The 25,185-nt window shown below is 49.1% G+C and overlaps 5 protein-coding genes across 5 annotated transcripts; 1 reads left to right on the top strand and 4 right to left on the bottom strand.

Moving 5' to 3' along the window:
• Positions 1–423: 423 nt before the first annotated feature.
• On the bottom strand, positions 424–5,918 carry AO090003001114 (uncharacterized protein; the record flags this gene model as incomplete). Its single annotated transcript, XM_023235178.1, has 4 exons — positions 424–442; positions 2,020–3,919; positions 4,271–5,152; positions 5,828–5,918. The coding sequence occupies 4 exons, from the start codon at positions 5,916–5,918 to the stop codon at positions 424–426; spliced, it is 2,892 nt and encodes a 963-aa protein (XP_023090221.1).
• An 852-nt stretch (positions 5,919–6,770) lies between these two features.
• On the bottom strand, positions 6,771–8,634 carry AO090003001113 (uncharacterized protein; the record flags this gene model as incomplete). The annotated part of the gene is made up of 5 exons (XM_023235177.1): positions 6,771–7,308; positions 7,368–7,706; positions 7,761–8,378; positions 8,413–8,507; positions 8,572–8,634. The coding sequence occupies 5 exons, from the start codon at positions 8,632–8,634 to the stop codon at positions 6,771–6,773; spliced, it is 1,653 nt and encodes a 550-aa protein (XP_023090220.1).
• A 912-nt stretch (positions 8,635–9,546) lies between these two features.
• Positions 9,547–11,821, bottom strand: AO090003001112 (acetate--CoA ligase; the record flags this gene model as incomplete). Its single annotated transcript, XM_001820154.1, has 5 exons — positions 9,547–9,884; positions 9,942–10,071; positions 10,122–10,382; positions 10,455–11,699; positions 11,783–11,821. The coding sequence occupies 5 exons, from the start codon at positions 11,819–11,821 to the stop codon at positions 9,547–9,549; spliced, it is 2,013 nt and encodes a 670-aa protein (XP_001820206.1).
• Positions 11,822–15,786: 3,965 nt separating this feature from the next.
• AO090003001110 (uncharacterized protein) lies at positions 15,787–16,915 on the bottom strand (the record flags this gene model as incomplete). Its single annotated transcript, XM_023235175.1, has 3 exons — positions 15,787–15,791; positions 15,951–16,700; positions 16,780–16,915. The coding sequence occupies 3 exons, from the start codon at positions 16,913–16,915 to the stop codon at positions 15,787–15,789; spliced, it is 891 nt and encodes a 296-aa protein (XP_023090219.1).
• Positions 16,916–18,526: 1,611 nt separating this feature from the next.
• Positions 18,527–22,447, top strand: AO090003001108 (C2 domain protein; the record flags this gene model as incomplete). The annotated part of the gene is made up of 4 exons (XM_023235174.1): positions 18,527–18,844; positions 18,986–19,390; positions 19,448–20,932; positions 20,993–22,447. 4 exons carry the CDS (start codon positions 18,527–18,529, stop codon positions 22,445–22,447), a joined length of 3,663 nt encoding a protein of 1,220 aa, XP_023090218.1.
• Positions 22,448–25,185: the final 2,738 nt, after the last annotated feature.

The raw sequence follows: 25,185 nt of genomic DNA, 5'->3' as shown, positions 1-25,185 counted from the left end.
GTATCAATCTGAAAGCCGTCATGTTGACCGACAGCAGTGGCGAGGAGCTGATACAGCTGGAAGGAGAGTCGGTTCGACAGTTTATCTCCGCTCACGGACTCGGGGAGCAGAGCAGCAGGGAATTCCATTGCCGGAATATCCTTTGCTGCTCCAAGAGTCATTGAGTAGAGCTTAAGCAGAACCCACAAAGGGGACTCTAGCGATAATTCCTGGGCACTCTCCTGACGGAATGGGTGTGGGAAAGAGGGCTCGTTACCGGTACTAAGATCGTTGAGGAATTTCGAAACCGCGGCCTCAATAGGTTCATCATCCGTGACTCCGTACCACAGACGAAGACCAAATGCTTGGATCCAATCGAGTTCAAAACGTTCAGTGAGAGTAAAAGTAGAAGCACGATCCTCCAGTGCGCCGCCTGATTTACCTTCACTGCGGAGGGCGTTGCCTGCAAGAAGTTCGTACATGGCTCGAATAGGCTCAGTCATTTCCGAATAAACGTTATGCTGCCGCCACATCTCAATTTGCTTCGCCATATCTGCACGGCTGGTGGGGTCTCGACCGATTTGCGCGATAAGAGTAGCTAGATGAAGATTTTGACTGGCTATCAAGACATTGCAGGCCTCCTCAACCCGATGCGAACAGAGCAAGTAAATAGCTTGTTCCTCGGCTGAGTTGGCTTTGCCCAGCGTATGTGCGTGCCTTTCTCGAACAATGCCTTCCCACAGTCGACTCAAGCGATCCTTCTTGATGCGGTGAATGAACTTTGGCCGAAGCTGGGGTGGAACGCCGGCAGAAATGTCATCTTCAACATCGTCATTGAACAATATGTTGGCTAGCTGCCACAGTAATCGCTCTTGGTCAGAATCCGCCAAGCTAGAAGATGTTTGTGCGAACTGCTGGAAATCAGCCTTGGTCAATCGAGCGAGAGGAACATCATCAACGCGGCTTATTGTAGTCTGGTTCTTCTGCGCATCGAGCATTACATTCGACTCTGGAGTCTTGTTCGAAGCTAATAGAGTGATGTCCCTCTCCTCACTTGTGATAGAAAACCTTTGCTCCCAACGACCATCCGCGGAATGGATGTCCCCAATTCCGTTCTTGACACATATTATCGAGTCCTCCGGGCCCCACCGCGGCTTGAACGAGTGGTGGAAAGCAAGGTCATCTTGGCTCAGCTCATTAGAGTCGCCAGCAAATGTCTTTGGCTTTTTATTATACGGCCACTGTGATTAATGTTATGTTAGTCTACTTTCCCTATCGATCTCTACCTTGACTCATTCGGCATATTGTAACAACACTGCGGTTAAGACACGCGAGATTAAAAGCAACGGAATGAAAGAAAAGGGAAGTCGTACCTCGAAACCTCTCGGCTGTGCATTGCGTGCCTTCGAAGGGGACTGTGTTTGCTGTTTCCGCGGTTGTTGAAACAATGAGTTCATTAAGTCGATACTAGTTGCGAAACCTTTCTGCCGAGTGTCTACAACAGGCTCTTGGGTGTCATCATCGTGGAGAGGCCTGTCCGTGAAGGCATTTGCCTGGATTTCACGCAGTGCGTCACGGTCCTGCTTCCTGGGACTAATGGTTCGTTGGAGCTGCGCAGCCCAGTCACCGCTAAGATCAAGACGAGCCTTGGGTGGCGTACTCCATGGTTTTAGAAATGGTTGTGTGTTTTCGTTTAAGCTGACGATGCTTTTGGTATCATCACGCTCCACGGTATGATGAAGTGAGGGAAAGGTGCCCGCCATGTCCATTTCCTCGTCCTCATCTAATTCAACTTCTGATTCGCCAGACTGCTGGCTTTCAGTGACATCGTCACCTTCTTGCTCAGTAGTTGAACCCGTGGAGCCTTCCCCTAAAAAAGACTCCTCATCTTCGCCGGAATTCGAGTGTTCATCCTCCATTGTTTCCATGGCTTGATTACCAAACGACCCTGGGACTAATTTACGCTTTTTGAAATCGAACGTGTCATCATCAACGCCAGCCACCGAACCGAGAAAAGAATCATCTGTCGAGAAGGTGGACATCTGCTCCGAGGCCACAGTATTATCGAGATTGGTAGGGGTATGAGCCTTCGGAGTCGGTGTGTCAGGAGCAGCACTCAAAGTGCTTTGGTTGAGGCTCTCACCTTCATCATCATCATCACTATCATAATCAAGGCCATATGTAGTATAATGAGGCACCTTGAAAACCCATGTTCCCGTTTCCGTTTCGTAATCGATAAAATCGGTGTTGTGTACCTTCCTCAGGCGATCGACGTGTTTTTCAAAAAGAGGCCCGCTGGTAAGAGGTGATGGGGACTTCTTGTCTCTTCCACGCGGCCAGGAATTTTCGATTCGAAGGATAGATGGGACATTCAGCCCTTTGCCCCTAGGAGGTTTGATTGCTTCATCTGGATACACTGTAATTTTCCGCACGCCGATGTCAACAAGACCTCCAAAGATTTGGTCCAGATCAACGTTCGTCAAATCAACAGGTTCATCAAATGTCACTTGACCACAATGTTGGCGGCCGACGGTGAAGCCTACGACATGCTTGAGCTGGTCACGGCCCATCTTGTTCAGTTCAGCCCTGCTGGGCTTCATCCAATATTCGCCAGGCTGTGGGTCGCCGCTAGGGACGAAAGCCAGCCGCGATTGACCATCAGTGACTGTGGTCTGCTCAGAGCCTTCAGGGACAGCCGGAAGATCCTTGTCACGGACAGATTCCATCTCGGGCCGTGTGCCATTTTCTTTAATCCCATTGAGCCCGTTGACGGTGTTGCTCTTGCGAATCGAGCGGAGGAAACCCAGCTCTTCCGGTGTGGGCTCGGAGGTTTGAGACTGTACCGGCACAATTTCACCTCCTGTGGTAGTATCCGAGGTAGATTCAAAGCTGACCTTCTTCTTGGCTTTATCCGTCGGTTGTGCAGAATCCTCGCCATTCGTGATTGCAGCGGCAGGTGTACTGGCAGGCCGTGAGAATAGATCGTTCCGCAAACTGCGGTCAATGGTAAGGCGCTTCAGGTTACCGCTGGAGAGACGAGAGGAGCCAGAGGAAAGGGCTCCTGGAGACAATATACTGTCAGTCTCCGGGTCAAAGGTTTTGCGAAGGTTGCTCGTAGAAAAGCTCTTGCTGAAGCTAGCGCGCCCAAGGCCACCATTGACACTTCCACGCAGGCTGCCGCCCAGGAGACTATTGCCGAGCCCGCTAGGAGTACCAGTAGAGCTGGATGGTGACCCGTAGGTCGAATAAGAGAACCCGTACCCTTGGCGTTTTGGCGGCGTGACCAGACGGTTAGCAGCGCTAGGTGTAATCTTGTAAACTGGCAATGGGGTGCGTTGTTTTTGCTTGATAGATGAAGCAAGCGGCGTCGCCAATGGACCAGGGCTAGGAGCACTTGGAGCGGGCAGACCAGAGAAGATGGACTGGTTCCCGTATGGGTTTGGGTCAAGGAGAGAGGCCTGCAAACTACCAGGCACCGGTTGCTGAGGTTGCTGCTGTTGAGCTTGCGTTTGCTGCGTATTACCGAAGAGACTGGATGTACCCATTCCGAGACCCCCAGTCTGCGGCTGCTGCTGGTTTTGTGTGTTACCAAACAGCGAGGAGCCTGTGTTCTGGGTAGTTGTAGCACCGCCTCCAAACAAGGAACCGCCGGTGCCGGTGCTCCCACCGAAAAGGCTAGGCTTTTGCTGTTGCTGGTTCTGTGCATTGAACAGGCCACCGGTTCCGGTCTGCTGATTCTGAGTATTACCAAAGCCTCCGAATGTGTTAGTTGCGGTTGGTGTACCAGTGGTGCTAGACCCAAACAGGCCAGGCTTTTGGCCTTGCTGCTGGGTCCCACCGCCGAAGAGAGACCCAGTTCCGGATTGCTGGTTCGCGCCTCCGAACAAGGAACCGCCAGTTGATGGCTGCTGGTTATTCTGGCCAAAAAGGGAAGAGCCTCCTGTAGTAGCACCGCCACCTCCGAACAGGCTGGGTGTCGAGGACTGTTGCTGTTGGTTGTTTTGTCCAAAACCGCCGAACAGCCCTTTGTTCTGAGTCTGAGTCTGGTTCTGTTGGTTCTGTTGACCAAACCCACCGAATGCGCTTCCCCCAGTCTGCTGCTGTTGTTGGCCGCCGCCAAACGGGGACGAGGTAGCGGCAGTACCACCAAACGGCGTAGACGTACTGGTGTTTTGCTGTCCAAAGCCACCAAAGCCTGTGCCGGTAGACGTACCGCCTCCGCCAAACAAGGACTTGTTTTGTTGTTGCTGTTGGTTGTTATTGTTGTTGCCAAAGAGGCCACCGGACCCACCAGCTCCAAAGCCAGTTCCGGTGTTGGCTGTGCTACCGAAGCCGCCGGAAGTCGCGGTGGCCCCGCCAAATAAGCTGGGCTGTGATGTCCCCGTTGAAGTAGCCCCTCCTCCAAATAAAGAGGTCGCCGGTTTATTTGACCCAAACAAAGGGTTGCTAGGGGTGGAGCCAAACCCACCAGTAGTCTGGGTCTGAGTCTGGCCGAAGGCAGGGGCGCTGGTGCCGCCGAAAGGGGAAGAGGTACTTCCAAACCCAGTCGACTGCTGCTGTTGACCAAAACCGCTTCCGCCAAATGCTGACGTACCAAAAGCACCGGCTTGTCCGCTCCCATTCCCAAATCTTCGGCCTTGTTGGTAGTCACCCAGACGTAGCTCCTCAAATGAGTATTTGTTGTACGGTTGCATGAAAGAAATGCTTTGATAATGGTTGGTCACACTCGTGTTTCCATCCTTTTCGGTGAAAGCGCTGAATGGCGTGCTACCGGTACCATCTGAAGGAGGAACAGCCTGCTGGAACGCAGTTCCACTTCCGCTACCGAAACCAGTAGTGCCACTTGTGCCAAAGCCGCCGCCGCTTGTGCCAAAGCCACCCGTTGCACCAGTTGAACTGCCAAAGCCGGTGCCAGTGCCAGTAGCAGTAGCAGTCTTGTTGCCGAAGAGGCCTCCACCGGTGGTGTTATTGGAGCTACCGAAGCCTCCAGTGTTTCCGGTTGAACCGAAACCACCAAAGCCACCACCGGTAGTAGTTGTTGTTGCTGTTGTACCTCCTGCATTGCCTCCGAAGAGACTTCCACCTGTTGCTGAAGTCCCAGTCCCAAAGCCGCCAGTCCGGTTTTGGCTTCCAAAAAGTGAATTTGACTGGTTCTGCGCGCCCGTTCCAAATCCTAAGCAAATCAAAACGTCAGTTGCACTGCCAGGCTTGTGCTAAAAACAATATATGAAGGAATTAATTGGAATATATGTAAGAAAGCTCGTCCTTGGACACAGATCCCCGATGGCCAGAGAGGATATTTTGTTCACTTGATCGTTTTCCTCGCTGCATCAGAGGTATCGCACAAACTCGCATTCACCAACAGGTCGTGGTGATTTTTGAAGCCAAGTTTCCATGAATGGCAGCAAAAGTAAGGCCAGAAGTTCCATTTATGAGGCGAGCAAGGAAGAGAAAGGATCGCCAAGCTCATGAAGACATCGTCATTGGACACGTACCTCCTCCGGAACCAAAGCTACTGGAAGTATTCCCAAACAGGCCACCGCCTGATGTGTTACCGCCACCAAATGGGGACGTTGTAGATCCAAAGCCTAGATGACGGTGGAAGATGCTGTCAGAGACTGTAATCAAGCTGCGATCCCTTCTCTTGCGGCGCCAACTGTGTTGCCCAGAGTCGAAAACATCCGCGGGATGTTGGTATGTCGAGAGTCAAGTGGAACCATCGCGGGTCGACGTCAGGAGCACCAGTAAGGACCGATTGTAGAGCCAGTGGAAGTTCCAAGGTTGAAAGATAAAAGTCACAGGTCCAAGGCAGAAAAAATCGCAGCGATATGATGGATTGTAAACCTACCTCCTCCAGAACTCGTCCCACCGAAGCCAGAGCCAGCTCCAAATCCGGAGCTCTGGTTGTTTTGACCAAATCCTCCGAATCCGAAAGACATGATGCTTGGTATAAATTGATGCTTATAGGTTCATTCGTTCGAAGTTGTCCGGAGACCGAAAACTTGGCAAGATTGCGCGAAAGGTGATGAACAAGCTTATACCAGGAAATGACAGCAGGCGATATGCTCAGTTACCGTGCGCTTCCGCAAAGTAGAGAAGAACGTGTGTTGCTCAGAGAAGCAGCTCGACGCGCTGAAAGAGAAAGCAAAGAAAATCTGTTTTGATTTCTCGAAAAACAAAAAAGGACCCACACCGGCTTAAGACGGGTAATCACCGTCTCAAATAGGCTGTGCACAAGTCCTCGATTGCAAAAATCGAAATCAAGAGAAAGAAAGATAGAGAGGTGGGAGGAAAGAAGAGTGGACAAACGCGACGGTGAAGGGAAAAGAGCTGCGAAGAGAGATGGGCGAGGGAGAAGTAGTCATTAAGTTACCGCTGCCTCCTTCGCTTACGGCAGCAGAACATCGGGACTGTCACTGATACCGTCTGTTCACCGGTCAACTCGAGGCTAACGCTGGTAATTCTGGTATGGTACTGTCATACTGACTATATAGTCACGTGTGGTTGATGCCTGAACGGCACTGGCCTTACGTTCCTTTTAACCTGAAAAATCCACCGTAATTAATGTCACCGCATTCAGTTAATGTATGTACAGAGGATGCGACCTACAATTAGTGTTTCGTCTCTGAGTATTAGGGAGTCTATGCTCGTTTTATCAACTAAGAAACATAAACGGCTCACGTTCCCTGCTATGCAATCTGATCAAAATAACTACTAAACACGGAGATATTGTTGAATCAAGTCTGGTCTCCCTGGTCTACCGCTGCACCCATCCTAGTAATGCTACGACTTCAGTAATCTGCTGTAGCTGCCGTCAACGCATCCTGGATTCTCGCAATCAGATCCTCTTCTCTCTCTAGCCCAACACTGATTCTGACCATATGTCTGTCTATTCCACCCTCGGATTCTGCCCAGTCCTGCTCCCGAAAGTGCGCTAGCAGGCTGTATGGGATCGCCAGAGAGAAGTTGGTCCCAACGCTAGGTCCTTTACAAAGGTCTAGCACGTCATAGAAGCGCATAGCTGTCTCGGGCTTGTGGAAAACAATACTAAGTAAATACCCGTAGCCACCATTTTTGCGTCGCACCTGATCGTAAAATTGTCGTGAGGGTACTAAGCTAGGATAGTACAGTTGGGCCACCGAAGGATGTTTCGCGAGTAAGTTGGCGATGGTCAGGGCACTGGCACTGCATTGCTTGACTCGCTCTTCAAAGTCGGAGGCATTCTGGGACATAACCATGGCTTCGAGAGGAAAATACGTATCCTCGTAAAGAGCTGTGAGAGCTGAGTGAATCGTGGTATAGTGGGACGACTGGGGATTCACAACGACGCTGCAATACAGTTTCGTCAGAAAACAGTTCGGATCGTCTCAGCTGTACAGGACGCTTACCTTCCCCCCATCACATTACACATGCCGCTAAAGATCTTCGTTAAGCTAGTCATGATCACATCGACGTAGGGTAAGACATCGATGTTAACGAAAGTGCCCAGCGTGTCGTCGACCGCCACAATGAAATTATATTGTGCAGCCAGGGCATGAATGCGTGGCAGATCAGGGGTCCGCAGTTGTGGATTGGAGGGAACCTCGCAGAACAAAACTTGAATGCGACGACCGGCGGCAAGGGAGGACTCCAACTCATCAAGTTCCTGTTTACTTCCAGCGCTGAGCAGAGTAGATCGTTTGTAATCGCTCTCTTTGACACAGAGCGGAGTTTCGGCGTATGGCCATCTAAATTCATCATCAACTCCGAGAGAATCGAATATGAGAGCCTATCTGACGTACCCGTAGATCACCGCCTCAGAGAGTTCTGCAGAATGAGGTACCAAGGCCCTAGCCACTGCTGCAATGGCACACATTCCCTTAGGGTAGAGAAAGACGTCGTGACTGCTGACAGGGCGATAGCCCGGCTGGTCGGAACTGACCAAACGTGCAATCAAGCTTCGGATAGATTCCTTTTCGGCCGCAGCCGAGTTGACCCATTGCAGATCCCACGTGGGATGATCCCTGCAGGGGGCTGAAGATTCAAAGACCGTGTCCTTTGCGTAAGAATCCATTGAGGGAAGCGCCGCGAGGCAATACTCCGCATGACGACCGGCGATTCCGTCCCCAAACACTTTCCAGAAATGCATGGCGGTGGAGAGACATGCCTGTGGAAACAGGACGACAAAGAAAGCGGCCCATCGCAGAGCTTCCTCGTCTGCTGGTTGGTGTGATTGAAATTTGACGGTGTGACATGTTTCGTCGGGATGTTCAGCTGATAGTCGGGCTGTACACCTGGCGGTGGCATCGGCCGAGGGAAAGATCAGACAGCTCAAATCCTCGGGGGTGCGCAGTCGAGCACATACAGCATCCATCAATTTGCGTACGGATGGATGCATGCCAAATCTATCCCGACTGAGCCTAGAATGCAAGGTATCAGGAAGGGATAGCTAACCGTGGATAGCAGGTATGCATTGAGTCCAACAGCCATTGCTCTCGACGGCCCCAAGCAGCGACAGACTCCCACGTCGGCAGAGACACGCTTACAGACTATTGCTCTTCCTCGTCAGTACTGCCCAGGAGAGCATTGAACCAATATCGAGTTTGCACTCACATGCTTCTCGTTGGGTGGGTTGGGCTCTCCCACTGGGAGCATGTGCGGCGAGATAGACCTCATCTTTATTGATTTAAGGCAAAGGCAACGGTAGTAAGGAGTTGAAAAGAATTAAGATTCAGAGCGATGACCCTAGTGCTAGGGCTGTATGTCCGTCTATTTATAAGGCCGGATTCATGCAGATCGTCCAAACACAATGACGAGAGAATATCTTATAGCGGTCACCTTATTGGAAATGAAGACGAGTCAAATGCAACACCCATTCGCTAATTTGGCAGGGGCTTGTAACCCTCATGCATCCATGATGCCCCCCAGCTTGGTCCAATTCCAAGTTGACGAATGGAATGGCCGGGTGTTATTGGCGGGCACTGGATCTGAGCAGATGCTTGACCTCCACTGGCCCACTGAGCGTATTCAGCTGAAGCCCTACCTTACGGTCCTTACCTCACCCAGTCTTTAGCACTAGTGAAGATCGCCCCTTTTTTTCTTTTTTTATTCATTTTTCTTTCTTTCTCTTTCTCTTTCTCTTTCTTTCTTTCTTTTCTTTTTTTGTGGCGTTCCTCCCTCCTCAACTTCTTTTTAAAGTTGTTGTCGACCATCAATCAGCTAGCAGGGAAGTTAAGACCATGTGAAGCTCAGGAACGTTTCGTCGGAAGCCTACGATTATAAGCACAAGTAGTTTCTATCATTCTAGGGAATGAATGAAAAAGGGGATATATATATTTATCTTGAGAAAGTGGAACATGATACATATATCAAACAGAATAACATCGCTTCTCCAAGTGACAGAACACGGGAATCACAGAATAAAGCCAAAGCGAAATACGCGCACATGAGGATAATTCTGCCCTTCACAAACGCTGCAGCAGTCCAGTGCAAAGGAATTAAGAATATCATGTCATACTATCGCTGTTTTCAATCTTTTTTTTTTCTTTGATTTTTGTCTTTCTTTTCATAAGTCATGTCGTCGTCCACCTATTTGCCCCGGGCGGTGTGAACGGTTTCGATGATCTTGTCGACTACCGAGGGATCGGACAGGGTAGAAGTATCACCCAGACTGTCCTCCTCACCGCTCAGGATCTTCCGCAGGATACGTCGCATGATCTTGCCGCTGCGAGTCTTAGGGAGGTCATCAACGACAAAGACGGCCTTGGGAGCGGCGAATGGTCCAATCGACTTGCGAACCTGCATGACAAGGTCTTTACGGACCTGCTCATTTGTCTCATTGCCCTCCTTCAGAGACACAAATGCATTGACCGCTTGGCCAGTGAGTTCGTCAGCAATACCGACCACGGCAGCTTCAGCAACCATATCTGTCATGGAATGTCAGTGTCGAACGTCTATGGCTTCGGATTCTTTCTGTTACTTACGGTGTTCAAGCAGGGCAGCTTCAATCTCAGCGGTGGACAGCCGGTGACCGGATACGTTAACTACGTCGTCAACACGGCCGCGGATCCAGTAGTATCCGTCGTGGTCACGTCCTGCTCCATCTCCAGTGAACTACCACCAGTTAGCCACAATCAATCAGAATGACTCGAGCATTTCCTTACGTAGTAGCCCTTATAAACATTCAGATAGGTATCCATGTAACGCTTGTGGGCACCCCACACAGTGCGGGCCATGCTAGGCCAGGGCTGCTTGAAGGCAAGCACACCTTCCACGTCATTGCCCGAGATTTCCTCTCCGGAGACAGGGTCAATGATGGCAGGCTCAATACCGAAGAACGGCAACGAGGCACTACCGGGTTTCGTAGGGGTAATTCCACCCAAAGGTGTGATGACGTTCGAACCAGTTTCGGTCTGCCAGTAGGTCTAACAAGGGGAAAAGAATGGTCAGTACTACGCCCAAGAAAGAATCAAAACAATAAACAGCGGATTCCATACATCGCAAATGTGTGCCTCTTCCTTTCCGACCTTCTCGAAATACCACTTCCAAACCTCTGCAGCGATAGGCTCACCGACGGAGCCCAGGATACGCAGGTGAGCCATCTTGTGGTGAATGTGCTCGTCTCCAGCGCGCTTCAACAACCGCAATGCTGTAGGAGCGACGTAGAACTGAGTCACCTGGTGTTTCTCAATAACATCCCAGTAGCGAGAAAAGTTGGGGTACGCTGGGGTACTCTCAAAGACGACGGTGGAGCATCCCAGGAGCAAAGGAGCATACACAACATAGGTATGACCAGTGATCCAACCGACGTCACCACCACAGAAAAAGCGATCGTCGTCGTGGATATCAAAGACATACTTGCCGGTCATAGCGGCACCCAGGAGATATCCAGCGGTGGTGTGCATAACACCCTTGGGCTTTCCTGTCGAACCAGAAGTGTAAAGCAGGAACAGGGGGTCTTCGGAGCTCACGGACTCGGGAGGGAAGTAATTGGGGTACTTCTCCACCTCCTCGTGCCACCAGACATCACGACCTTGGGTCCAGGGGACCTCAGTACCGGTGCGCTTGTAGACCAACACGCTTGTAACGTCGGGGCACTGCTTCAAAGCCTCGTCAACAATACGCTTGGTGCCAATCACCTTGCCGCCACGCTTGCCCTCGTCGGTGGTGATGACCACTTTAGATCCGGCGTCGATAACACGGTCACGGAGCGAGTCTGACGAGAATCCTGCAAACACCACGGAGTGGATGGCACCAATGCGGGAACAGGCCAAGAAGGCTACAACGGCCTCCGGAATCATAGGAAGATAGATAGCTACAGTATCACCTTTCTTGACACCTTGCTGTTTAAGCACCCAGGCAACTCGAGATACTTCACGAAGCAGCTCCCCGTAGGTAATAGTACGGCCCTCATTCGGCTCATCAGCCTCGTAAATGATCGCAACCTTGTCGGGGTTCTTGAGAGCATGACGGTCCACGCAGTTGTAGGCAGCATTTAAGCGGCCTTCCACGAACCAGGCACTGTCGCCGTTCTCCAGAGAACCAGTGTGGGTAGTTTGAAAGTCTTTGTCGAAGGAAAGGAGTTCACGGGCCATGCGGGCCCAGAAGGTTTGAGGACTGCGAATTGATTCGTCATAGAGCTTCTTATATTCATCCAGGTCTTTCAAGTGAGTGCCAGTTGGGTGCTTCTCGTAGAAAGCCTTGGGGACATGGAAAGTATCGACCTCGTGGGCTTCCAGCACCTGAATTGATGCGATTAGCCAACCGTCAAACCGTATATCATCTGGGGGTTTTTTTTTTTTTTTTTTTTTTTTTTTGCTCATACCACAGAGGGCTTAGGGGGCATCACGTTGCCGTCAGCCATGATTCGTTTGCGCGTCAGGGAGATGCTTGAGCTAGACGAGAGACGTCGAGACACGACAGTCTTAAGAAGAGGATTAAGAGGAAAGAGAGGGTTTCTGGTTCCGGAAAGGAAGGTCAGCATGAGCGTGCCAATCGGTGAGAAGTGGCGGCGGCAAGGGAACTATTTGAACTCACAGTCCAAAACGAATTAATTACGGTTGTATGTGATGGATGTTTAGAGAGGTGGGTATAATACGAAGAACCCCTCCAAAGTAAGGTAGTAGAGTAGAGGAAGAGGAAAGGGAGGGGAAGGAGCAAAATGAAAACGGAAAAGAAGAAAGGATGGAAAGAGAAATAGCTTATGGAGACTTTTGTCTCAGGCCGGGGGGAGGAGAGAGCGTTATTTAATTGAATCCAACACACAAACTAAATGGACCAACAGACAATGTTGAGGTCCCGCAGTCCGGCAGTCCGGTGGAGGTTTCTCGGCCACCTTATATCTGCTAGTCCACCAAACCACCATTCATCCTTCCGCGCGACCGGTGCTCTGGCTTTGCCGGCAATTCAATTGTTTCTCTTTCAGAGGGCGTAGGGAAAATCATGAGCCTTACTGTTCCTCTCCCCGCTCATGGAACACAGTGTACCCTATACGCTCGTCCGTATACATCCCCTGTTATGGTACCTTTTCTACTGGAAGATAAATAAGAAATATGTTTATGGAAAGAAGGTTGAATTCTATTACAGTAATTTTTTTTCTGCATATTTTAATCAATGTTAAAGCCCATGGGAATTGTTATTTATTTTATTATTATTATTTTTTTTTGACCCCTGCACTTTTTGTTGCTGGAGTGGTGTCTTTTTTTCTTTTCCCCTCCAATAACAGCATCCACCTTACCTACTGTAGGTACCAAAGTACAGTTCCATACCTTTGTAGTACCTAGCTAGTACCAGTACCTACAGTCTAAACCAAACTAAACCTACCACTCGCATTGGTCCGAACGCGGCAAGTCGAAAATGGTTAGACTCGGCCATGCGGGGCTCGCAGAGGGCCTGACAGCTTCTCTTTCCGTTGCTCCGGGGAAAGGAATCTCGATGATCCCGTCAGCGTTATCGCAGTTAGTTCGTCCTTGGGTACTCAAAAGTTAAGGGCCATGAGAAGAGCAGATCAAGATCATCCGTCAACTAACTGTTCTACTACTGAACCCGCTCTCCCGTTTATGATTTCCTTGGTTACCGTTTTGTTATGGTTGTACAGTGCCCTAGGGTCCATGCTCCCATCACCATGGGGGCCAGACCAGTAATCAATGGATCTGGAGTCTGGAGTCGTTCAAGTGTTACCCAGGGAGTCAGTGTGTGATGCAGCCCCAGCGGATCGGATATCCCACATGTTTGGTTATTGGTTGGGACGCTATCACAAGAGCAGGTGCCGAGCCATAGAAGTGGAGGGGTAATCTCGTAACTTCTCATCATCTGCGGGGTGGAAACTTTCTCTCTTGGGACCTCACACTACTCCAGACTCTACTGCTTTAGGCTTGAGTCAAGGTGTACCTAGCCAACGGACAGGAGAAAAAGAAAAGAAAAGAAAAGAAAAGAAAATATATTATGGTAGCACCCCAATAGTAGTGTTGAAAACGTGATGATTCAATGCCGTTTGCGGAAGCTACTAAGTAATTACTAAGTAGTATGGATAGTACCTGATTCGGTAGGCAATATCTAGACGTGCCTAGAGATCTGTCGTGGGCGAGATTAAGATTTCCAGATAATAATACGTGGTAATAAGAAATAAGAAACAAGGTACAGTATTGGGCAGTCATAATAAACCTCGAAAATTAAGAGTCCGACCATGACCGTCACTTACCGAAGGGAGTAAAAGCGCCAGCTGATGACAGCCCAACTTTTACCACGACTGACAGGTGAAAATTATCTCATCCCGCCACTTACTTAATAAATCAATTGGTTTAATTACTTCATCCATATATTATGCTCATCGCTTAGAGTTTATTCTGGTAGGTAATGAGATCTTGTCGGACAACTTATTCCATTCCATTGGGCATCGTCCTAACTTGCCTAAGAGAGTAAATCATGGTTCATCGCTCTTCTCTGATCATCACGGAATTGATTCCAAGCTTCGGCCAAGTAGCAAAATGTGATCAAATACTTCTCCACGACTGTGGGGAGATTTTGTGGGTAGACCATGTTGCGAACGAGAAGAAGACTGTGGTCCTTACGGCCACCTATCAGGATTCAGGATTATCATAATGCAGGGAGGGGCAATGTGGAGAGAGGGTCGGCAACGCGAACATCAAAGAGTCTACGACCACCTCCGGTCCATAGAATGATCAACGCTCGGCTTCCTTGCCTGGGTTTCCAGGCATTGAATCGCCTCTACCGAGACGGCTACACGGAAACCCGGGCATCTCTGTTAACCGTGACGAACACCGAGGTTATGGTTACTCGTCGCTGTTTATAAGGTTATCTTCCCTTCATCCTATGCCTGTTCCTGTTCCGACTGCGTACTTTGCTCTTCCACATTCACACTACGTCGGGAAAACGGATAATCACCTCTTCTGCGCGGCCTCAGGCACGCCTCCAGCAGTCCAACTAGGTACTGATTTAGTGGTGGTTAGTGGCTACTGAGGATCATCTAACTCGCTAAAACTCACACCATCTTATTTCTTAGTTGACTTCGGTACAGACTTCGAACCCACTCCCCCTTACCACTTGCGCTAGCCTCTACGGAGTACTCTTCGTTCCTCCGTCTGTGTTCAAATAGAGCACCCCTTGCTCATACTACGTGGGTACTACCTACTACGTCGGACCTACATCCATTGTCACAGCTTAGGGTACGGAGCTTACTCCGGAGACTACATTGGTCGTCGCAATCCACAGTGACTGCAACTTTAGTGTAACATAGCGCAGTCTCGTCAAATCTCGACTGACTGGACTTGCTTAAAACAGCAAGGTTCGGTTGACTCTTGTGCCGCACCCGGTGGGCCTGATTTCCATTCCACCGCTCATCTACTCTGTAAAGCGCGAACCACTTTGAGGGTGGGTTTGGTTTGACTTGACGGCTTATCTACGAATTAATGACCACAACTTATGAGGATGGACATACTGGTAGCCCTGTTCTTCGCAATCTTTATTTCACACTAATTGATGGCGCGTTTGATACCCCTGTTGGGATTCTAGCGTTGCTTAGTTACAGTCGCCTCGGAATACCCGGGCTCTGAACATCAGTCTCTATAGCCTGTCTTGATCATACAGCAACACGCCGCTACACCAGTAGTCCATACTCCGGGGTACCCATAACCTCAGTTATCTGCGACACGAGTTAGGATACTGTCTGGAGCCAGGTGGCGGGGATTTTTGTTTCGATGCATGCTAGCACCCCAAAACCCGACCTGTTGCAAAGTTACAGGTAGTGATTCTAGACACGGCTGAACAAACAACCTCTTGCATGACAACTACCTATTTTGAAGTATGTTTACGTCACCCCGAAGCCACTAGATCACCAACTTCGGATGATCCACCAAGGTATAACGGCAACTGTTCTATCACAACTCTGTAATATAATTATACTATACAGTCTGCTGGGAACAAAGGATGGATAAGTAAAAGCGTCACGGGGCAGTCTAGGTATACCACCAATCGATATCTGTTGCCAGTAGATACAGAAATGACATGACAAACCATAGAGTGATATCCAGGTGTCGTACTCTTTGTTGCAATTTGTCATATTTCAGATTATATATAATAAGCAGGGAAGACTATGAATGGTTATCCTTTAGACAACTTGATCTTGCTGGTTCCGCGAGACATTGACAGACTATCATGAGATGAGCTAGTAATGGCTACGCCACGGCTGGTGAGGAAATAGGAGTTTGGTGTGCAAATAATCAGTCATATACAACGGAGTGTAATCTATAAAGTGAGTACGAAGTATATGACACGGTAGTGCCAACAATGGACAAGTAGTGATTGACACTTTCAAACTATAAAACAGGAGGTCATAGCTTCAGTTGCCGTCGCTTTTCATACGAGCACCATCACAGCTTACAATGCAAAATCAGAAGAGAAGTAAAACAAAATAATAGTAGTAACATGCATAACTACCAACAACATCAATCATGTTTAATAGGCCGTCCACTCACGGCTCCACCAAGCGCCCATCCCCAGCAAGAACACGACAAGGCTACCGTCCCGGACTATGTCCTGGAAGAGTTGAAGCCCGAGCATTATCCCAGCAGCTCTCCCAGTCCGGCCCTTGCTCATTAACCTCGCGCCAGTCAACACCACTTCTCCCGTCGTAAAGTAAAGGAATGGATTCTGTGCAGTGGCAGGGGGTGGTGGCTGGCTACCGTAGGTAGAAACCGAAGTTCCGATAAGCATGAGCAAGTAAATTCCAACAGCGACCGCGAACAGTATGTGCAGGACTTTCCATGTCCGGACGTCCTTCTTCTCCTCATCAGTCGGTTTGTGAGTTGCAGCTCCAAGAAGATCCGCGACAAATGGAGGGAATCCCAAGGCTGACACGAGTTCAGCTTGTGATGGACCGCCAGCCGCTCCGCCAGGAACCTGTTCTTGCCCATTCATTCCTGCCATCAAGGTATTGAGCATTTGCATTGTAGGATCTTCTTCCTGAGGGCCTTGCTCAGAGGATGATGGTCCGCCTTGGCGAAGAAGGGCACGGAATAACTCCTGTTGTGCTTGTAGGTTTTCGGGAGACTGAGGTTCGGGGTTCGACATTGGTTGGGCTGGTGCTGATGCTGGTGCTGGTGCTGGTACTGATGCTGATGCTGATGTTGGTGCTGGTCCCGGTGTCGGTTGAGGCCTTTCCGTGGATGAAATCTGTGCAGGAGGCTGGGGAGATGGCGATGGTGATGGCGAGACCTCTTCACGCGCTGCAAAATTGAAGTTAGCTTTCGTTCTTCGACCCCGGCGGGGTGAGTGTAACAGAGACAAAAGAAGGGGAATCCGTACTGCTTGCGGGTGTGCGTCCGCTGAGACTAGTAATCTTATCCAAACGCGCTGCACCGCCCTCTTTGATTTTAGCTTCACGGCGCTCGCGTCGGAGACGAGCTGCTCGCTGGGCCGGCGACTCTTCTGCTGAAGACATTCTCTGGGATTTTGTGAATTGACTCTTTTAGTCGACTTCGAGTACAATTTGGTGCCCACGATAAACTTCAATTACTGTATTGATAGATAGGTAGTATGTGCACGATATGCTATACCAGCTAGTGAGTTGGCACAGCCTTATAGATAACGACCTGTTGCGTATGATGTTGTTGGTCTTTCGGCCACATGAAAGTGATTGATGTCAGGTAATCTAATTCTTGGCGCTTGTTGGTAGCGATCCCTTTTCCTATTCGCTGGGCGTGCTACTGTGGGGCTTGCTTGCTTAGTAAGGATGGTGGTAGCTTTCTAACCTGTTTTAGAATGCTTTGGTATGGGCCCCTGGAGGGACGGTGACTGACCCCATGGGTGGGCAGTTTACCTGGAACAGATATTAGGTAGGTAATATGGAGACGCAATTTCCTGGATAGGGCCTTGACTCAATTAGCGAGATGCGAGTGCATATATGTTCTAAGCATTGAGAAGGATTTGGTTTCCCTCCTAGGAGACATTAGTATAAACCATTCATTGCCTAGTGCTAGGATAAAGCTACAGGCGTCGATAGTTTATTCTTAGACTCATATGTGGCTTAATATATTGTATATTCAGAGTTTCATGCAAACAGAGTAAATTACGGTGATGTCCTTCTTGTATTTGTAGCACCACAGCAATAAACAAAGTCTCGGCTACCTTGTTCACTCGATGTCCCTCTACGGTGGATAGATATATTGCTTGGGGATATATTTACTAACTGTACACTACCACTTTCTCGATCACTTCAAGGATGTATAGCTATGTACACGCAATCTCATGGTATTTAAATGGTTGATCTCTCAACCCATAATGAAGATATAAATATAGATAGTCGCTGTGTGACATCATCACTCAAGGATCGTCCCGTGCTGTCGACAAGCTTGCGACCAGTCGGGATGATACCATTTCACAGAGCAATTCTTTTGAAGAAATCAAACCACAACCGTTCTATCGGAAGTGATCTGGACATACCCATGATGAGTCGTCTCATATTATTACACTTCAGAGAAATAAAAGCTTACTTGGGAGGGGATACCAACAGCTATTGGCGATATCGGCCAAGTTCAATGGGCCAATTCATCATGTATGCCAAGACCATCTCGGCCTTGATGAGAGACGGTCCTAATCAGTGACATCCACATGGCATCTGTCCTGTGTATACCTTGGTGCCTTCAGTCTGTTTCTAACTTCTAGTGCGACTCTTATTTCCTGTTACTGGACCGTCCATACATCTTCCAACTCCACCGGACATTGGCTGACGTTTGGGGGTTCCTCCACAATGACGTAGTTCTTCGTACGGTAGGGCTGGAACGATGCCATTACTTCACCAGAGCGGCTGTTCCTCTCACACAAGACACAGACTAGAACTCACTCATTGCTTTCAAATACTCTTTCATCTTTAATTCCGTTTAACTCAATTCCTTCTGCCCCCCTTGATCTCCGCTCAACACAGGACTCGAGAGCGTTCAAATCTAGAATGAAAGCTCGGGTCACTGTTTGACTTGCCTTGTTCCTCAGTTTTCCTCTTGACTTTCATCCATAACTTCTACTCATAGACACCCTTGCTAAGCTTATCGTCAGCATGGGACCCCATACTTCCGGGGTTGATTCTCCCAAAAACCATCGCGTAGGAGAACATTATGGTACACACAACCCGGTTCCCACCATCCAAAAGTTCCTAGAGCACTTGGAAAAAGATAAGCAGGACCGTAAAGCCCATGAGGAGGCTGTCACTGCGAGGGAAAAGGAAGAAGATGCCCGCGGAGAGGCGAAGCCTCATAAGCCGCGGAAGAGACCTGGCAAAGGTAAAACCCGTATGGTTACGGACCCGACAACTGGTCGCGAGATAGAGGTTGAAGATCAGGATGCGGATTCGATGGAAGTGGTGAAGAATCCCAAGGTATGTATTACAAAATGCCATGTCCTTACTCGTTTGAAAACCGTTCTAATTGCTGAATCTGGCCGTAGTTGGTAGTTCCCAATGCCAACCTTGGAAAGCCAACGGTTAGTATCCAACACGGATTAACTCTCTCATGACTAGCCCAAACTGACAGCTTATGCAAAAATAAAGGATGTCAGGACCTCCCCAAGCCAAAGCCTCAAGGACTATAAAGAAAACCAGGATATAACGGCACCCCCGGACCCCATCGCAGAGGGTACTACTTCCGACGTCCCACTCCACGGAGAAATCACGAATGTCCTCTTTCATCCAACCCCGTCCATTTCCTACAAGCCTATGTATGACCAACTAGAGAAAAGAGGGACTGGACTATGTATAGGTATCGTATTTGGAATCCTCTTCGTGGGCCGGATGTTTGGTGGCTCGCTTTGGGCTCTCTTCCCCTTGGCTGCCTGCATTGCAAGTGGTGTGTGGCTCTGGGTACAAGAAGTCATTCGGAGTGGCCGAGAGATGGAATGGAGCAGCGAGAAACTTCGAGGGCAAATAGTAGGTCGAACTTCTGTCTTCGTCTGATACTCAAAATACTGATATTTCATGCTCTAGGCTATTGCTAATCTCCTGCCTGAATCTGTTGAGTGGATGAATTCGTTTCTTGGAGTCATTTGGGGTTTGATTAACCCGGAAATGTTGTCGCCTATTGCCGATACCATCGAGGATATTATGCAGGCGTCCGCTCCTAGCGTGGTTGAGAACGTTCGGATTGCCGAAATTGACCAAGGGAACAATCCCTTACGAATATTGAGTCTGCGAGCTCTTCCGGACGAACACGTACAGCACATCAAGGACAACGTCCGTGAAGAGAATCTCAAGAATAAAGACCCTCAAGAAGCCGCCGCTATGGAGGAGGGCGGCAGTTATTATAATATAGAAGCTTCCTTTGCTTACCACGCAAAGCCGACCGGCCAAACCGCTTCGTCCAAAGCACGTAACATGCATATGCAGTTGGTCTTTTATCTGGGTATCAGAGGCCTTTTCGGGGTTCCTTTCCCGGTTTTTGTGGAGTTGATTGAGATGGTGGGCACTGTCCGGATCAGATTTCAGTTGATGCCCGAAGCACCCTTTATGAAGGATATGACTTTCAGTCTTGTGGGAATTCCTCATGTCAGAGCCGGATGTATGCCGATGTTCAAAGCTGGCGTCAATATTTTGAACCTCCCTCTTATCTCGAATTTCGTCAACTATGCCATTGGTACGGCGTGCGGTCTCTTTGCGGCTCCCAAATCGATGACAATGGACCTCAGTATGATACTCAAAGGCGACGATATTATCAAGGAGACTCAAGCTTTGGGTATCATGTGGGTTCGTATTCACCGTGCAATTGGGCTAAGCAAGCAAGATAGACGTGGCAGCTACGGTGGTGGTAGCGACCCATACATAAATCTTTCTTTCTCAAAGTACGGCAAGCCTATGTATTGTACAAGGGTGATCACAGACGACTTGAATCCAGTTTGGGAAGAAACTGCAGCACTACTTGTGAATCCGGAACTTATCAGTGCGGACGAGAATCTAAGTGTTGAGCTATGGGATTCAGACCGCAACACAGCAGATGATATTGTTGGTAAGGTTGAGCTGCCGATCCGTGAGATGATCCAACATCCAGCGCGGATGTATCCCCAAGTATCTAAGCTGCAGGGTCTCAACGAGGGCAGCGAGATGCCCGGTGAGCTACACTGGGAAGTCGGCTTTTTTGGAAAACCGAAACTGAGGCCAGAGCTAAGGACTGACGGCAAAAAGAAAGACTTACCCGAGAACCTCAGGGATAACCCTCAATTTCAAGATGATAAAGGAGTCATCACCAATGAGGAGGAGGATGCTGTCACTCACACGCCACCGGACCCGCTCTGGCCTAGTGGCATTCTTAGTATTGTGGTTCATCAAATTGTGAACCTGCAACTTGCAAATATCAAGGGTAGCCGGTATCGAAAAGGAAGAGAATATGAACCGGCGAAGCCATATGGAGAGAATACGGAAGAAGAGGGAGGAGACCTGCCAACCAGCTATTGCAAGATTATCTTAAATGATCAGCTGGTAATCTCTGAATCCACCTATTTTACTTAAGAATAACTGAAGCTAATAGTAAATTTGCAGGTCTATCGTACCCGGCCGAAAGCTGTCAGCTCAAAGCCTATATTCAACGCAGGCACGGAGCGATTTGTTCGAGACTGGCGTTCGGCCATCGTCACCGTGACTGTTAGGGATCAGCGCTACCGAGAGCATGATCCGATTCTGGGCGTGGTACCTTTAAAGCTATCAGAAATCCTCCAGACGAGCTCGCAAGTTACCCGATGGTACCCTCTTGATGGCGGCATTGGATACGGACGAATTCGCATCTCACTACTCTTACGGCATGTTGAAACCCGGCTACCTCCTAACATGCTTGGATGGGATGTCGGTACGTTTGAGTTCGCCTCGGATAAAATCATCGCGAAGAACTTCAACCATCGCGCTAAGATTAAGCTACGGACGGGTGGCAGCAGCGGCAAGATCCCACGATACGTGGCTTCAATCGAAGGGCAGGATACTTCTTTCAACTTGACTAACGGATCTCTCCATAAGAGTATCCGACTCCCCGTAAAGCATCGCTACAGATCTCCAGTTGTATTCGAGTTCTACTCACCAGGAAAACATGGCGCTGCAGCCTACGCAGTCCTCTGGCTCCAGCACCTGGTCGACAACGAAGACACTCCCGTCGATCTACCCCTCTGGTCAACGAAGAACGGAAAGCGACTCACACAGAACTACATCACAGAAGAAAACTGGGAAGCCAAACGAGAGCCAGGACTGGAAGACCTCCAGATCATCGGTCGACTCCAGTTCACATGTCGCTTCACTCCCGGCATCGACGAGTCTCATGAACACTACGTCGTGGACAACCACTCCCGTGAGACCTACGAAACATGGGAAGCGTGCATCGCGGAGGGCGTACGGCCCCGAAGCATCTCCCTCGAGGTCCCAGAAGAAACGGAACAAATGCATGAAAGATCACTAGTCGACGGCCGCGACGTCCTGAAGCACGCCGACCCCAAAGAACGCCGCCAATGGATTGACAAACAAGGGCAGGATTGGAGCGGCGCATTCGGCAACGACCCTAGCGCATTCATGGATCACGACGGACACAAGGTCGCCGAGCCCGGCCGCGACAAGCCACCGTACTCCGCTGATGGCCATTCCGTGGAGGCTGTACACCCCGAAGAAGAGGACGACGATGACGAGGGCTCCTCCGTCTCCTCATCCAGCAGGACTGAGACCTCCACAGAGCAACGACTCTCTACTGCGAATGGCTCTCAGCTCACCTCTACGGATACTCCACCCTCCACCACCGAAGATAGTCTCGCTGGCTCAAGTAAGGAGAATAAGCATACGAAGAAGGCCAATCGACGCAGTGAGCAACGACAACAGCGCGGCATGATGCAGTGGAAACCGGCTCGTAACGCGGTTTTCGCGCGTGATGAGGCAAAGTTTGCGCTGCGGAAAGTGAGGAACAGGTTCACTGGCAATCTGACTGGCCGGGAGCCCGATATTGAGACCGAGACTGGTAATTAAAGTGCGGTGTATGTGTTTACTGTATCCATATTTATCTATTCTTGATGCTTTCACGAATCATGGAATGATTTTACCTGTATGGTGTATGGAGTGTTCAAATTTTCATTTATTTATTTTCAATCTTTTGAGTTTTGGCTGTACATTAGGGCTTGCTGACGCTGCATGATTATGATGTCACGGAGTTGGGTTGGCAATTAAATTCGTACACTGCATTAGTCTACTTGAACTATTTGTTTCTTTTGGCATTTTTGCTGATTCACCGCTGAAAGTGTTTATTTGTCCTCAACGGTGTGCGTATTCTTATTCATGAAATACCAGATCGGTAGAGTCTAAATACGGAATGTGGATTCCCAGATCCACATGTTTCTCTATTAATACGACTTGATCGGCAGTCGTATTCGTGTCGCACGAGGATCTGAGATGGAGTCAAACATGGTACGAAGTAAGGTAGGATAGTGATGGTTTCTCAAGTATCTCCGTAGATATTTATTAGAATAGTAAGTAGTAATGTATAGGTATGTATATGCTGTAATGGGAAACAGAAATGTATATATATATGCAATGGCATCATGCCGCCAACCTTGTTGGTATCAAACAAGCAAAGGCTTTCTCGTGTAACTCCCAATGTAAAGAAAAATCAATCAAGAATGCTCTGGAAACATCAACCAAACTCAACCTGAAAGGTATATAAACATGTGTATGTATGTATGGAGAGATGATTGCTGAAAGGCTCATGGTCCCATGCCTTCTATATGCATAAATCATAATCGGAATTCCTAAACTCATCAATGCATGCTTGGTTTCCATTTCGTCGCTCGTCATTGGACTGGATTCGCGTGCGCTCGTTCAGCTTCGTGAGACATGTTACTCTTGCAATCATCATTTGCGACGACCTCGAAAGCGATGGATGAATCTGGACTGGGATTTTGCTCTGAGATGCTGGACAAAGACGTAAGGTTCGAGACCCAGGATCTAGGACTGTCATTCTCGTTGTCCGGGGATATTGTTGTGGCAATAGAGGCAGGGGATATATTCGATATAGTTTCCGTCGGGTTGGATGTTGTCTTCTCTTCAGCCTGCGAAGGTTGAGCATTTCCATCCCGTATCTCTAGTGGTCCTAAGGTCCATCTCCATTCGCAGCGACGTTTGGCTCGATTTTGACATGGTGTTTGCGGAGTGGAGGCGCCATCTTTGTCAATCCCATCCATTAGAGCAACTGCCCGGATTTGTTTTTCCGCACTCAAGTGCTTCCGCTTCTTCTTTCCGACTGATTTCAAGGGGTTATTGCTCGATTTTGCCTCCGTATCGTCATCCGACGTGCTCGCATCGGACGGCTCTGCGCTCGTGTTCGAATCTGAATCCTCCTCGGAGCCAGCTTCGTGGGATTCAGGATTGGGTTGATTTGTGATATCGGAGTGGCGCGCGGTATAGCGCACGGTTTGGATTTCCTCTTCCAGTGGCTGCCGATAGCTTACTTGTTTCTTGGCGGGGAAAAAAACACGGCGTGAGCCCGGTCCTCCATTGGGCCCGTTCGCGGCCACCGAGCCCCGGCGCCTGCAGGTGGGTTCTAACGGCGAGTTGCGAAGAATGCTTTTGACTCCAAGAGGGAGCTGATAAGGGCTATTTGTGGTATATGGTGACGAGGGTTTGCTGAACCGGTGACTGGATGATCTTGAGGGGGAAGCGGTGGCAGAGGATGGTACAGCGACTTCATAGGCATTCTTAAAAGTGTTGCGAACCGTGGGAGACGCTGCCGGTCCGGTAGCAAGCGAAAGAGACAATCCCGTTGAAGAAGTGCCGAAAGTCATGGGAAGTGATGTCGTTTGGAGGGTAAGTTTGGGTCTCATGGTAGGTCGTCGGTTACTTGTCACATTGGATGACAGGCTGCAGGACAGGTTCGAGTGAGAGACTGTCGACGGACATGGTGAGGTCTGAGGGACTGTGGGCATAGTTGTTTGCGAGGTCGTTCGACCTGCTTCAGAAGGAGGATAGTGTGACATTGGCGGTTGCATGGGGGCAAGAAGCATGGCGATGAGTCCTTCAGCAAAAGAGCTCAAGGTGGACAGAGATGGAGAGAGGGTAATAGGAAGAGACGAAAGAAGAAGAAGAAAAGGAAGAAGACAGGGTCGATGAATAGAGGAGCAAAAGAAGTGGTGACTCTAGAGGCCGACGGACGAGGATTAGGTGCGCCCCGCACTCAATAAGACCAGAAGTGATGTGAAAGACAGGTAACTAGGTAATAAGAGGAAGTCTAATGCATCAAACTAAGAGTGATCACAGTTGCAAGGTATAAGGGCCTAAGTAAGTAAGATGAGTGGCGGATAGCACTGGAGTAAAAAGAGGAGACGACGTGGGCGCCAATGTGAGAGTTTCCTATTTTAGGAAGACCACATCGGAGCCTGGAGGGGTTGGAACTGGACTGTCGATCACCAACGGCGGGTCATCCTAAGATGAAGATGAGGAGAGAGAGAGTTTCTTTTCTTTCTACACCATGTGGCAGCTTCTCAATATGTATATAAGAAAAAAAAATTTAAACGTGAGAAAAGAAAAGCAAAAAAAGGTAGAGCTTAAAAAGATAAATTAAAAATAAAAGAGAGGAAAAAAAAATTACCTTCAACGCCGCTTGCAATGAGGTTTCCGGATTTACAAAATTAATTTCAAAAATTGGAGATCATACTCCGTAAAAAACCGGCGTATAATAATAATGCTGCGGTACTACACAGCGTTGCGACTCTTCT

This window comes from Aspergillus oryzae, chromosome 2, assembly GCF_000184455.2.
Source record: "Aspergillus oryzae RIB40 DNA, chromosome 2".
NCBI classification, from domain to species: Eukaryota; Fungi; Ascomycota; class Eurotiomycetes; order Eurotiales; family Aspergillaceae; genus Aspergillus; species Aspergillus oryzae.
Note: the sequence above shows the minus strand (reverse complement) of the source record. Positions and strands in the feature narration are given on the sequence as shown.